The sequence below is a fragment of the Poecile atricapillus genome, chromosome 37 (genome assembly GCF_030490865.1).
Source record: "Poecile atricapillus isolate bPoeAtr1 chromosome 37, bPoeAtr1.hap1, whole genome shotgun sequence".
Taxonomy (NCBI): Eukaryota; Metazoa; Chordata; class Aves; order Passeriformes; family Paridae; genus Poecile; species Poecile atricapillus.
Genome location: NC_081285.1, coordinates 1,700,322 through 1,713,877, shown reverse-complemented (window position 1 = coordinate 1,713,877; position 13,556 = coordinate 1,700,322). Strand labels below are relative to the sequence as shown.

General features: G+C 55.3%; 1 protein-coding gene across 1 annotated transcript; it reads right to left on the bottom strand.

Annotated features, from left to right (window-relative positions):
- Positions 1-7,477: 7,477 nt before the first annotated feature.
- LOC131591032 (toll-like receptor 13) lies at positions 7,478-10,703 on the bottom strand. The gene is made up of 2 exons (XM_058861461.1): positions 7,703-10,703; positions 7,478-7,600 (listed from the first exon to the last, which is right to left on the bottom strand). The coding sequence occupies exons 1-2, from the start codon at positions 10,673-10,675 to the stop codon at positions 7,478-7,480; spliced, it is 3,096 nt and encodes a 1,031-aa protein (XP_058717444.1). The 5' UTR covers positions 10,676-10,703.
- Between the last annotated feature and the right edge of the window lie 2,853 nt (positions 10,704-13,556).

Here is a 13,556-nt window from a genome sequence, read left to right as displayed (position 1 = left end):
TCCTTCCTTCCTTCCTTCCTTCCTTCCTTCCTTCCTTCCTTCCTTCCTTCCTTCCTTCCTTCCTTCCTTCCTTCCTTCCTTCCTTCCTTCCTTCCTTCCTTCCTTCCTTCCTTCCTTCCTTCCTTCCTTCCTTCCTTCTTTCCTTCCTTCCTTCCTTCCTTCCTTCCTTCCTTCCTTCCTTCCTTCCTTCCTTCCTTCCTTCCTTCCTTCCTTCCTTCCTTCCTTCCTTCCTTCCTTCCTTCCTTCCTTCCTTCCTTCCTTCCTTCCTTCCTTCCTTCCTTCCTTCCTTCCTTCCTTCCTTCCTTCCTTCCTTCCTTCCTTCCTTCCTTCCTTCCTTCCTTCCTTCCTTCCTTCCTTCCTTCCTTCCTTCCTTCCTTCCTTCCTTCCTTCCTTCCTTCCTTCCTTCCTTCCTTCCTTCCTTCCTTCCTCCTCCCTCCCTCCCTCCCTCCCTCCCTCCCTCCCTCCCTCCCTCCCTCCCTCCCTCCCTCCCTCCCTCCCTCCCTCCCTCCCTTCCCTTCCTTCCCTTCCTTCCCTCCCTCCCTTCCCCCAGGTCCTACACCTTTCCCCTAAATACATACACACACATATATATACACACATATAGATACATAGATATACACACACACAAGAACAGGTATCATTTACATTGTGAATGGCTGGGCCTTCAAGAGGTCTGCTGAGTTCATGTTGTCCATGGCTCTGATTTTGTCCGTCCTAGATGTCTCCCAGGGCAGGAGGGCTGTGGTGCTATTGGCTGGTTGCAGCATTGGAAGCTCAGGACTGGTGTATCTGGAGCCATCCATCCTCACTGGCTATGGGACTTATGGCACACAATGGCAGAATCATTGAGCACCCAATTCAACATCACAGACTATTCTCACTCAAAGTTAAATCCTCTTGCATTACCCGCAAAATGCACCAAGGTCCTTGAGCAAAGATATTCCTATGGATGGGTTTGCCTCTGCTTAAGGCAGGAATGATCCAGTTAGTTTTCCCTAACCCATTTCTCATATGCACCACAGGAACTTGATCCCCTTCTCCAGTTTGTGGATGTTTTGTTTGGGTGGGGACAGCTCGATTGATAGAGCCTGGTAGGTGTTCACTGACCAGGTGGCCTTTGCCAAGTGCAGATCCTTATGTTCAAAGGTCCCACCACCCATTGCTTTCAAGTCCATTGTACCATTCAGCTTTCCCAGGGCTGGTGCATGGCAGGGAATGTGGTACATCCACTCAGTGCTGTGCTCTCTGGCCCAGATGTTCAGGAGGCTGTTTTTGAAGTAAGTCTCATTGTTTGAGTCAATTCTTTCAGTTGCCACAGGGCCTGTTTTTCAAGGGTCCATGTGGTGTTCCAGGCAGTGGCATAATGCACGGGGATGGGTCTCCAGCCATCCAGTCGTGCCTTCTGCCACTGTCAGCATGCAACACTTGCTGTGGAGAGGTTGTGGCAGTGTGATGCAATTGATCTGCCAGGCCTCCCCAGGTTTATATTTTGACCATCGTCCCCCACAGCACAGGGGCTTTACCCGCTTGGCCCTGCTTGATCTCAGCACGTTTCACAGTCATGGATTACCCAGGATATAGTGTCCATGATTAAGTCCACCCCTCAGTCACGATGCTGTGTGATACATCTCTCTCTTCCCTGATGACCTCAGATGCCTAAGGGGCCCACTGAGTCAAAAATAACTCACCCTTGTGTGGCCAGTCCTGACCTACCAGAGACACTAATCCTGGCAGCCCCAGGGATGGCCCTGTCAACTTTTGTGATGCTCTTCACTAGCTGACTCCTGGGTACCCGAACATCCGCAGGATGGACTTTCACAGCCAACTTCTTTACCCAGGCAGTGATATCTTGCCACAATTCAATAACCCAGATGGGTTTCCCTCTGCGCTGCCAATTGGTCTTTTTCCATTGTCTAGCCACCTCCACAGAGCATTTGCTGCTATGCACGAGTCAGTGGCCATTTCTCTCATTCAGCGATATCCAGCAATATCCAAAGCCAGCTGGACAGCTTTCAGCTCTGTGGGCTGACTTGATCCACCCACCTTGTCTCAGTAAATTCTGTCTCATCACACAGGACTTCACAGGGCTGCTTTCTGTTTTCTGATGTATCCCTACAATATCCTCTCCTGAGGTGAGCCCTGCAAAGTATACATGGGACCACTGGGCCAGTCACAATGACGTGGTTTTGCCCTTCATTCCCAGTTGGTCAGCTGTTGGGATTCCCCTGTCATCCCAGAAACAGAGATGGATTCTACCCCTTCAGATATTGATGGCATTTGGGTACATTGGTGCTGGTGTCAAATAAAGCCTTATACTCTTGTGGTTCTGCTGTACTAGCCATCAGATCCACATTCCCCAATAGATCCGATGGTCCCTTTCCTCCACCTGACTGGAGCCAGGGCCCCTTTAGTTCTGGTCACAGTACTCGTTGCTCACTTCTTGTAAGTATCACCTGGAGGTCCTTTCAAGATGATCAGAAGTAACATCAGCACTTCTCTTCTGTCTGAGGACTTGCCCACTGGAAACTGGAGCAGATTTATCCTTGGCGAGTTTTCTTTGGTGTTCTTCCTCTCAACTCACCTGTGCTGCTGGGGCAGAGATGGGTTTTCAATCCCACTTCCTCATGTTTTCTCCATGGTCACACAGTTAAAACCACAGGTTACTTCATAGTGTGTCCCCTCTCCTGAGCAGGATTTTGGCTGCTCCCAATAGCAGAGACTCTGGTCCATACTGGCAGGACATGGGACATTTCTTCTCTAGTTTGCTCAAGTCTTTCAAATCTGTCTGGAGTTTTGGACATTTTTTCCACAGCCAATGCATAGGTCGGTAGGGAGAAGAAAAGATGATCTTCGTATTGCCAAAGCTGGGTAGTCACCTGCAGCACTGTTTGCTTCCTTCTTTCATTGACATCACTGCCAATGATGGTATACAACGATGGTGCACTTCATACAAATTTCCACCACATGGATTGTGTGCCCTGGACCTCATCTGGATCTTCCTCCTGTTGTGAGGACCCTGCTTCCTCTTCATCCTTCACTCAGCAAACTGATGTGGTCCTGTATTTCTTCTGTAAAGCAGCAACTGCTCACAGTACATGTTGTTCCTCTGGTTCAGCTGCAATTGGACTGCCCAAGGTGCCTCTTGCTCTGCTTTCCTCCTCCTCCTCCCCCTGAGGGTGATGTCCAGTGATGAACAGTGGCTGGTAAATAGTAGCCAGGGCCCAGCACATTGCATAACTTTGTGCTTCTCTGGAGTCAGTCACTACAGCATTTTTCTTCCCTATATTTTATCACTTTACGAGGGTCCTGTAGTTGTTCAGAGGTGAATTTCCAAACTATTGGAGCAGAGAAATCCTCCAAACACTGGCCCATGTCCTCCCACATTTCATACCACTCCTGACTAGCCTCCCTCAGTAAAGATCTCTGAATGACCTTTCTGAAAATTTCTTTTGTAATTTTAACCATGGTGTGGACCACACTGAAGAGACCAGGGTTAGGGTTAGGGTTAAACATACTTTCCTTAACACCCAAAGGGAATTCAAAATTCTCAAAAGCTGTTGTAACAGGCCTGAAGGAGGAAAAGGGAATGAAAGGTTGGGGGAAAACATCCTCCCCTGTTCCCCCCATGGGCTGAGTAGGATTATTAATGGAGTCCCAGAGGTAGCACCCGAGGCAAGGGCAGGCGAGCAGCACTGAAGACACATCCCAAACAACCCTCACTGCCCTTGATGTTTCCATGTCATAAACTGAGATCCCACAGTATTGCAACAAAGCAATCCTGATCCCGCTTCCTTCTGAAAAAGAACATATGGGAATACATACAGGATTAGGTACTACACCTGCATGAACAGACCAAGCAACATTGTTGTGGGAAATGGAAAAATAGAAACTTCCACAGATGCTGAAGGGTTCAATCTGCAGCCTTGGAAAAAACTTGCATTAATGTAATGATAAAGGTTCACAAACATTAAGTAGAGAAATTATAAACTTATGTCTCTATAGTTCTAAGTAAGAATATGTCCTAAGGAAGTAAGAAATTATATTAGGTAAAATAGTTTGAACTGTAATAATTTGACTTACAGAGTAGGCCAGAGATCTAGAAGCTGTAATAAAAGTGTGTGTATGAGTACGTGACCTGTCAGCTTATTGGCTAAGTGACAGAGGCAGTGAAGCAAAATTAAGCTAAGGTGATTAGGTTAATAAGTGAAAACAAGTTTTGTGTCAACTGTCTATTGGACCAAAATGTTATATATTGCTGTGTGAAGAAGAAACCCGTGACTACCTTGAGCTATGGCTGACTTGTTGCTCCTCTAAATCTCACGCCTTCAGACTGACGTCTTACCTGGCTACTGGAGCAATAAATCATCTCAAAGCATGGTGGTCCCATGCCTTGTTCTTCATCTCGACAATTGTGGCCAGTGGCTCTGCACATAATACCGCAAAGGCTTAAATCACATTTGTTTTCAGCCAGCTCTAGACAGGTCTGTTATCTCAACCCTTTGTGCCTCACATTGGGCAGTAATTAAGGCTGTCATGTTTTAAGAACAGTATTCCATACTTTAATGCTTATACTGAAAACACACTGGCTCTTGCTTCCCTGTCCCCTCCAACTGGAAGCACAAAAGGCAAAGATCACAGTTTGACACAAGTACAATTTACTGGAAACAGCAGTGAAGTAGGAAAACAAGCAGTAACAGAAACAATATTAATGACAAAAGGTATAAGATAAAGATTCTACATAGAAAGTCTGTGACAATGCTGACTGTTTCACCTGCCATGCTTTCTCCTCAAAGAAGGAACTCCTTCCTCTCAGAAGTGAGGAAGAGAGTCCTTTTACCTTACCCCTGGCAAATAAGATGGTATTGAATAACCTAGAAATGCCCACAGCAAAACCCGTCAGCTACTGCAAAAAAAAATTAACTCTATTTTAGTGGCTCTGTCCTGGTTGAAACTAGGATGGCCATGCTTGTAGGGAGGCTTCAAAGGGGTGTTGGAAGATGGATGCAAACAAGAGGAATGAGAAGGTCTGGAAGCAGAAAATCCTCACGGGGAGAGACTTGGAGCTTGTTCAGGGGAAGGTTCAAGGGTGACCTCCGCATCATAGCAGTGCTGTTTTGGCAGCTCCTTTTGTCTCTGCTGCACTGAAGAGGCTGAAACAGGGAGAAAAACTGCCCTAAAGGGGAGCAGGGAGGGTGATGAGCATTGCCTCATTCAAGCCCAACCTGGGAGAGACCCCTGGCACAGCGGCTGCTGCAGGAAACTCCCCTTCCCTCCTCTCCCCCTCCACTCCTCTCTCTCCTGTCCTGGGGACACAGGGGGTGTGAAGATCCCAGGGTGCCACCTGCACAGCTCCTGGCTGGCGGCAGATGTGACCCCAGGTTGCCACAGGGCCTGCAGAGCTGCAGGATGCCTCACCCCACGTGCCTGGGGCTGCTTGTGTTGGGGTGTCTGGGTGCCGCATCTGGGGTGCTGATCTCTGTGCCCGTTCTCACCCAGCCCACATCGCCAGAGCAGATCCTGGAGATGCTGGTCAAGGGCAGTGAAAAACAGCACAGCATCACACCAAAGCCAATGCCACCTTCTCCCACTCCCATGCCATCCTCCATGTGAGTGCTGCTGGTTGTGGTACTGCTCCAATCAGTGCTGGAAACAAAGCTAGAAAGCTGCTGAGATCAACGTCCCAGGGCTGTCCCACTCAGCACTGAGCGGAATTACACACCTGAGGACTCTGTCAAAGTGGTCCCCAGTTTCTTGGTGCAAACTTGCCGGTGGATTTCAATTGCAGCCATGTATGTCCCTGAATTTGCAGCTGCCTGGGCAGATGGGGGCTCTGGCTATCACTTCAGCCTGAACCTAGTGCCTCACCCGTTGCTACTTGCTAATCCAGGTGTCTGGGTGCTTTTCCAGACCCTCGGAAACCTGACCAGCTGTACCATTCTCCACCACTAAACATGGGAGTTGCTGATTCTTTTCCATAACTCTGTCCCTTCCTGCCAGATAATTTCCTGGGCTTTGCTCCTTGTGTCATCTCCAGGTGTTTGGCTCATCACAGCGTGCTAGGTTCCTCTCCTACTCCTGCCCCATCTTCCAGTGTGATCCACTGACCCATTCCATAGGAAACACAGAGCCCTGGTCCCGCTGGTGCTACTTGCTCCAATCAGCCTCCCCAAGGGTATGTGGAGCTGTAGCTTCAACCAGCTCTGTCCTCACAGATCCAGGTGAAGCAGCAGGACCGACCCAGCTGTTGGCTTTGCTGGGAATCTGCTCGTGGCCGAGGTGAGCCTGACTGACCCGGTGGGCTTGGAATGAGCCTGGGTCACCAAGGACTGGGGAGAGGGGTTGTGAGAGGGACCAGCATTGATCGCTCACTGCTGGCCCTCGACAGGGAGGTAAGGGAAGGCTGTTCCTGGCCTGGCACTGCCCGACTCTGGCTGTCCAGGGACGGGCCTGGGAGGGACATCCCCAAGCACCCCAGGGCTGAGAGCTGAGCGCAGCTTCGGTCTCTCGGGACAGAGCAAGCAGAGCCACATCCTGCTCTGGGACAGCAGCTGATGCCCTTGCGGAAGGACTTCCCTGGGTAGCAGCTGCCACAGCCCCGTGATCGCAGCCATGAGCCCGCGGCGCCGGCTGGCCCGGACACCTGCAGCACTCTCTGGTTCGCCAGCCAAGTCAGGTACATCCTGCTGCCAGTGAGGATTGGGCAGGAGCGAGGCAGGGACCTGCCCGGGAGCTGCTGAACTGGAGGCAGGATGGTGTGTGGTGGGATGGATTGGTGTTGCAGTCAGCAACCTCAGGATCTCGTCCAGGGAAGCAGCAGGATTCTAGGGACCAACATGAAACACCAAGAAGATGGGCTCCCAGTTCATGAAACCATTTATTCAGCATGGGAACAAACCCAGGTCCAGAACAGAGAGCTCCCAACAGAGCCACAGCAGGGGTTTCTGAGGGACAGAACTCTTAAGGGTTTCCACCTTAGAGGGTGGAGTTCAGGGTCAGGGAGCAGTAGAAACACACCAAGGGAGAACCCCCCAGGGACTCAAACCCAATCAGAGCACCTGGGCCGCCCTTCACAAGGGGTTTGGGGTGGGATAATGTTAACTCTTTGTCTCCCTGAGGCACACTGCCACAGATTGGTGAGTGCTCCTGTATGCCCCTGGAATTTCCCAGCCTTGGGGGTTCCGCTATGGTCAGAAGCAGCTGACTGAGCTCCGGCAGCGTGTGCCCAGGAAGAACCAGATATGCAAGAACTGCAGCTCCACGTGCCAGGAAAAGGAACTGAGTGATGAAGCATTTGCTGCATCTGAACACTGAAGTCCATCTTGCCCCCCTCTTTTCCTCCTCCTCCTTCCCCTTTTTCTCATTACCGTCGTTCCAACTGCACATTTCTCAGAGGATAACCAGGGATTTTGGGACAAAACCACATTTTTTTTATTAGGAATGTCCCTGGGGATCCCCATTACACCAGGGTGACATCGCTCTAGAGCAGCTGCTGTCTATCCCCGCAACCTTTCTCCCCCTCCCCCGCCTTCTCCTCCTCTTCCTCCCACTCCTTCTTGTTACCTTTGTCCTCACTGTGCAGAGCATATTCCCAAGAGAAAAGCTGGTGATGTGGGGGCAGAAAACTGCTTTTCTGAGAAGGAACATCGACAGGGGTCTCAGTTCTGTCAGGGCAGCCTCCCTCCCTGCCTGCCCTCTTCCTCACCTCCTTCTCCTCTTCCTCCTTGATGCCATCATCCCTACTCTGCAGGGCACCTTCCCCAGATAAAAAATGGTGATTTTGGGGCAGAAAGTTGCTTTCCTGAGGGAGAACTTCCCCGGGGGTCCTGGATACACCAGGGCACCCTTCCTCCCTGTCCCCTCTCTCCCTCTCCTCCTCCTCCTCTCCCCCCCCCTTCAGGGCACACCTGAGCTTTGCCCAGAAGAGGGGCTGTGCAGGGGGCTCGGGGGGCCAGCGCAGGTGTGTGCGCCGCAGCAGCACACGGCGCATGCGGTGGAAGGCCGAGAGCTCGGCCTCAGGGATGTCCTCGAGGAAGATGAGGACAAGGACATCGCGCAGCTCATCAAAGAGTCGATAGCTGGCCATCTGGATCTCTAGAGAGCACCACTCGCTGCGCAGGTACCCGCGGCTCACCACACACACCGTGTGCCGGCTGTTGTACACAGCGTCCACGATGTTGTCCACTATGGCGCGGCCGGGGCGAAAGTCACGGTGGTGCAGGCAGAGCCGCAGGGCTCCGCGCTCCAGCTCAGGCACCAGCTCCTCCAGCACCCACTGCTCATCCCCAGAGTTGTAGGACACAAAGGTGTCGTAGGTGTAGCGCCGCTGCTCCTGCCGCCAGTGCCCACGCACCCATGCACGCAGCAGGAACAGCTGGTAGCGCAGCCGCCAGTACGCACGGTGGTGCAGCAGTGGCAGCAGCAGCAGCAGCAGCACAGCTGGTGCCGTTCCTGCAAACAGGTACCGCCCCATGTCCAGGTAGCAGACACGTGTGTCAAAGCAGTGCAGGTATGCAGAGGCCCCACCCATCTCACCACAGGTGTAGTTATACAGGTAGACCACCTGCACGGGCCCACGCACCAGCCAGGCAGGCAGCCAGGCATTGGCACAGCTGCAACTCAGCGGGCACTTGCGCAGGTCCAGGTAGCGCAGGGTGGGGAGGCGCGTGCCCAGAGTCACATCCAGTGCACGCAGCTCGTTTTTGGCCAGGCGCAGCTCCTTCAGTCGTGTCAGGTTGCCAAAGACCTCAGGGCCAAGGCTGCGCAGACCTGCGCTCTCCAGGTTCAGGCTGCGCAGCTGGCTCAGGTTCTTGAAGATGCCGGCGGGCAGGTGGCCCATCCCACCGCTGCTGTCAGCCAGCGTCAGGAACCGCAGCTGGGCCAGGTCATCGAAGGCATCAGCAGGGATGGCTGAGAGCGAGTTCTGTGACAGGTAGAGTGAGCGCAAGGCACTGAGGCCCTGGAAGAAGCGTTGTGGGACCACACGCATCCCATATGGCTGCTGTGCCTGCAGCTTCAGGTCGTAGAGGTTATGCAGGTAGCGGAAAGGTGGCAGCTGCCGCACGTGTCGGCTCAGATAGCGCAGCGCATTGGCACGCAGGTCCAGCACGCCCAGTGTCGCCTGCACTGGCTGGAATGGAGCTGCACTCACCTCCAGCAGCCGGTTGCGGTCCAGGTAAAGCCGGCAAAGCTGTGGGAGGCCCTGGAATGCCATGGCTGCCAAGTGCCGCAGGTTGTTCCCGCCCAGGTCAAGGGTCTGCAGGCTGTCGAGCCCCTTGAAGGCACCAGGGAAGAGCACAGCCACACGGTTGTTGCGCAGGTTGAGAACTTCCAGCTGGTGCAGGTCGGCAAAGGAGCCGGGCAGAAGGTCGGTGAGCAGGTTGTTGTCAAGGCGCAGGTGCCGCAGGTCGTGGAGTCCACGCAGCGCTTCACGGTCCAGCCGTGCCAGCCCGTTCACATCCAGCCGCAGCTGCCGCAGCGCTGGTGCGTTGTCAAAGGCACCCGCACCAGCCACTAGGATGCGGTTGAAGCGCAGGGACACATTGTGCAGCTTGTGCAGAACTGGGCTTCTCGGGTACGATGGCAGCCGCTGCAGCAAGTTGTGCTCAGCCACCAGCTCGCCCAGGGCTGCATGCTGCGCTTGGTTCAGCAGCCGCCCTATGCAGCCCAGATGCCGCAGCCGGTTGCCAGACACGTCCAGAGCACCCAGCAGCGGACAGTTGGCCAGAGCTCCGTCGGGCATTGCTGTGAGCCCCACGTGCTGCAGCCGCAACCTCTGCAGCCATGGTCCTGTCAGCTGCTGGCACAGGTAGTCCAAGTGCTTTTTGCCCACCTGCAGCCCTGACACATCCACCTGGTGCGGGGAGACTCCAGCCGTGTGCAGCAGCTGCACCACGTCCAGCGGGTTCCCAGCCAGGTGTAGGTGTGTCAGGTTGTGCAGGTGCAGGCGAGCGAGCGGCGCAGGGTCGGAGATGTTGTTGTAGGACAGGTCGAGCACACGCAGCCCTGGGGGCATCACCCCAGGGGAGGCCCCTGAAAGAGCTCCCAGGGAGTTGTTGCAGAGGTGCAGGACTCTCAGCGTGGGCGGCAGCCCTGGGCCCAGTGTCGACAGCATGTTGCCACACAGGTCGAGCAGGTCCAGCTGTGTCAGATGCCCCACGGCCATGGCCACGGGCTCCAGTGCGCTGAGCCGGCCACCCCGAAGCCAGAGTGTGCTGAGTGCGGTCAGCGGCCAGAAAGCCCTGGGGGCCACCTTCTGCAGTGGGTTGTGGTCCAACCTCAGTGTGCTCAGGTTGCCCAGCCCAGTGAACACATCTGTGGCCAGCACTGACACGTTGTTGTGGGCCAGGTCTAGGTGGGCCAGTGCTGACAGGCCCCTGAAAGCCCGCGGGGACAGAAGTTCCAGCTGGTTGTGCGTCAGATCAAGGGTGTAGAGCTGCGGCAGGTGGGTAAAGGCACCGGAGGGCACCTGGCGCAAGGTGTTGACAGAGAGGTTGAGGGATGTGGCAGTGGAAGGGAGGTCGCCCACTGCAGCCTCCACAGTGCTCAGGAAGCGCTGGATGCAGCGGAACAGCCCAGGGTCCCATGGCGCCTGGATGCAGTTGCGGAAGCCATAGGGAGAGACCCCTGCAGGGACCATCACCAGTGTCACCAGCATCACTAGCAGTGGGGTGCACATCCTGACACACCCTGGGGAGATCCTGGATGCAGTGGGGGAGAGAGTGGGATGAGACATGTCCTCGGTACCGCAGAGACCCACCCCTCGCAACCCAGGGACCCCACCACCATCCCAAAGACCCCACTCAGAGCCCAGGGATGCCTCATCCACACCCCAGAGACCACCTGAACCCCAGGGTCTCCACTCAGGGCTCAGGGACCTCTCATCCCCACTCCAGAGACCCCCACCAGAATGCCAGGATCCCCACTCAGGGTCCAAGGACTCCTCGTCCTCGCCCCAGGGACCCACCCACACACTCCAGGGATTCCCTTCAGGGCCCAGAGATCCCTCCATCCACAACCAGGGCCCAGGAACCTTCTTCAGGGCCAAAGATCCCCCACACATCCCACGGACCCCTCGCCCCCCCACCCCCCAGGGGTTTTGGGGGAACCCCCACTCCCCATCAAGTTCCCACCGTGCCACCATCTTCGCTTTGGCTGATTTGGGGGTTAGAAAAGGGAAGTTTGGGGTATCGTTTCTTTTCACCACTGCCCCGCCCACCTCCGTATGACGTGGGTGGGGGAAGCACCTGCCTGGACCGATTTAGGGGTCCCCGGGGGGCTGGGAAGGGTTCGAGGCCACACAGCTGGGTCACCCTCAGGTACAGCCCACCGGAGTCGGGGGGGGTCCCTGGGACACCCAAACCTCTTCCCCCCCCACCCCCTCCCCCCCCACCCCCCGTCCCCCTGCTGCCACGTGCTGCTCTTTGTTCCCCTTCCTCAGACTGAACCACCTGGTTTTGGTTCCTTCGGGGAAAATACTGGGCTGAACTGGGTTATACTCTCTTATACTGGGCTATACTGGACTATGTTGGCGTATACTGGGCTCTGCTGGGTTGTACTGAGTTATACTGGACTGCACTGGGCTGTACTGGGTTCCACTGGGTTGTACTGAGTTATACTGGACTGCACTGGGCTGTACTGGGTTCCATTGGGTTGTGCTGAGTTATACTGGACTGCACTGGGCTGTACTGGGTTCCATTGGGTTGTACTGAGTTATACTGGACTGCACTGGGCTGTACTGGGTTCCATTGGGTTGTGCTGAGTTATACTGGACTGCACTGGGCTGTACTGGGTTCCATTGGGTTGTGCTGAGTTATACTGGACTGCACTGGGCTGTACTGGGTTCTATTGGGTTGTGCTGAGTTATACTGGACTGCACTGGGCTGTACTGGGTTCCATTGGGTTGTGCTGAGTTATACTGGACTGCACTGGGCTGTACTGGGTTCCATTGGGTTGTGCTGAGTTATACTGGACTGCACTGGGCTGTACTGGGTTCCATTGGGTTGTGCTGAGTTATACTGGACTGCACTGGGCTGTACTGGGTTCTATTGGGTTGTGCTGAGTTATACTGGACTGCACTGGGCTGTACTGGGTTCTATTGGGTTGTGCTGAGTTATACTGGACTGCACTGGGCTGTACTGGGTTCTATTGGGTTGTGCTGAGTTATACTGGACTGCACTGGGCTGTACTGGGTTCCATTGGGTTGTGCTGAGTTATACTGGACTGTACTGGGCTGTACTGGGTTCAATTGGGCTGTAACGGGACAGAGGCCCCGCCCCCATGCGGCGCGGGGGCGTGGCTTAGCTGGGGGCGTGGCCTGCACGAGGACGCGTCCCGCGCCGGGGGCGTGGTCTGCAGGGGCGGGCCGGTGGTCTGGGGGCGGGGCCTGTGGAAGGGGGCGGGGCAGTGCTGAGGGCGGGCCGTGTCGGGAGCGTGGGGGGCTGCAGGGTGGGGTTGCATCAGGATTGGGGGGGCATATTTGGGTCTGGGGCGGTTATAAGCGGGCTCGGGGGATTTGGGGGGCTGCGGGGACTGGGTGAATTATTGGGGGGGAGCTGCAGGGACTGTGCCGTGCAGCGGCCGCAGCTTCCGCTCCGTGCACGAGCGCTGGGAGTGCGTAGCCCTCAGCAAACGCGGGGGGAGCACCCTCATCTCCCCCCCGGGAGGGCCCCGGCCTCCCCAGAGCCATGGGCTGGAGCCGGAGTACGAGATGGCGCTGAGCAACGGGGATTCCTCCCGGACGCGGCACCTCTCGGCTGATGAATTCCGTGCGGCCGCGGCCGGGGGGGAAAAGGCAATGGGAGCGAGACTGGCGTGCATCGAGATCGGGGGGTATCTTGGGAATTATGGGGGTCTGAGGGGGCTTATTGGGGTCCGCGTGGTCTGCAGGGGCTGGAGGGGCTGAAGGGATTGGTGTACATCAGGGTCTGAGGGTATATTGGGAGTTATGGTGGTCTGGGGGGCTGCAGCGATTGGGGGTGCATTGAATTGGGGACGTATATGAGGGTCTGGAGGACTTTTTTGGGGGTTGAGGGGTTGGAAGGATTGGGGTGCATCAGTATTGGGAGACATATTGGAGGTTATTGAGGCCTGAGGAAGCTGAAGGGGTTGGGGTACATGGGGATTGATGGTGGGGCTGCAATGCAGGGGGCATCTGTGGACACCCTGGTGGGTATTGGGTCTTCATGAGGTGAACCCCTTCTCACCCCCACGTTCCCCAGGCATCCTGGAGACAGACATCACCTTCCTCCTCATCTTCATTGTCATCTTCTCATTAGTCATCAGTGAGTGGCTGGGGGGAAATCTGAGCTTTGAGAGGTCCTGGGGGGAGGTGGTGCTTTGAGAGATCCTGGGCTCACCCCCCAGTCCCCCCAGACCTGGTCTAAGGATGGCAGCTGCTCCACACCACCTACAAGGTGCTCATGGTGATGGTGGCTGCCAGCATGGAGTGTGAAGGGGGAGCTTGGGGGGGCTATGCACAGATTTGTGAGGGCCGGGGGCAGCTGCGGAGACTGGAGAGCATTGGCGTCTGGGGAAGTTCTACTGGGATTGGGGGGATC

Coding starts and splice junctions, on each gene's coding strand:
- LOC131591032 (XM_058861461.1), bottom strand. CDS start 10,675: ATGTGCACCCCACTGCTAGTGATGCTGGTGACACTGGTGATGGTCCCT. Junction 7,601..7,702: donor AGGAGGAAGAGGAGAAGGAG/GTGAGGAAGAGG, acceptor CCACATCACCAG/CTTTTCTCTTGGGAATATGC.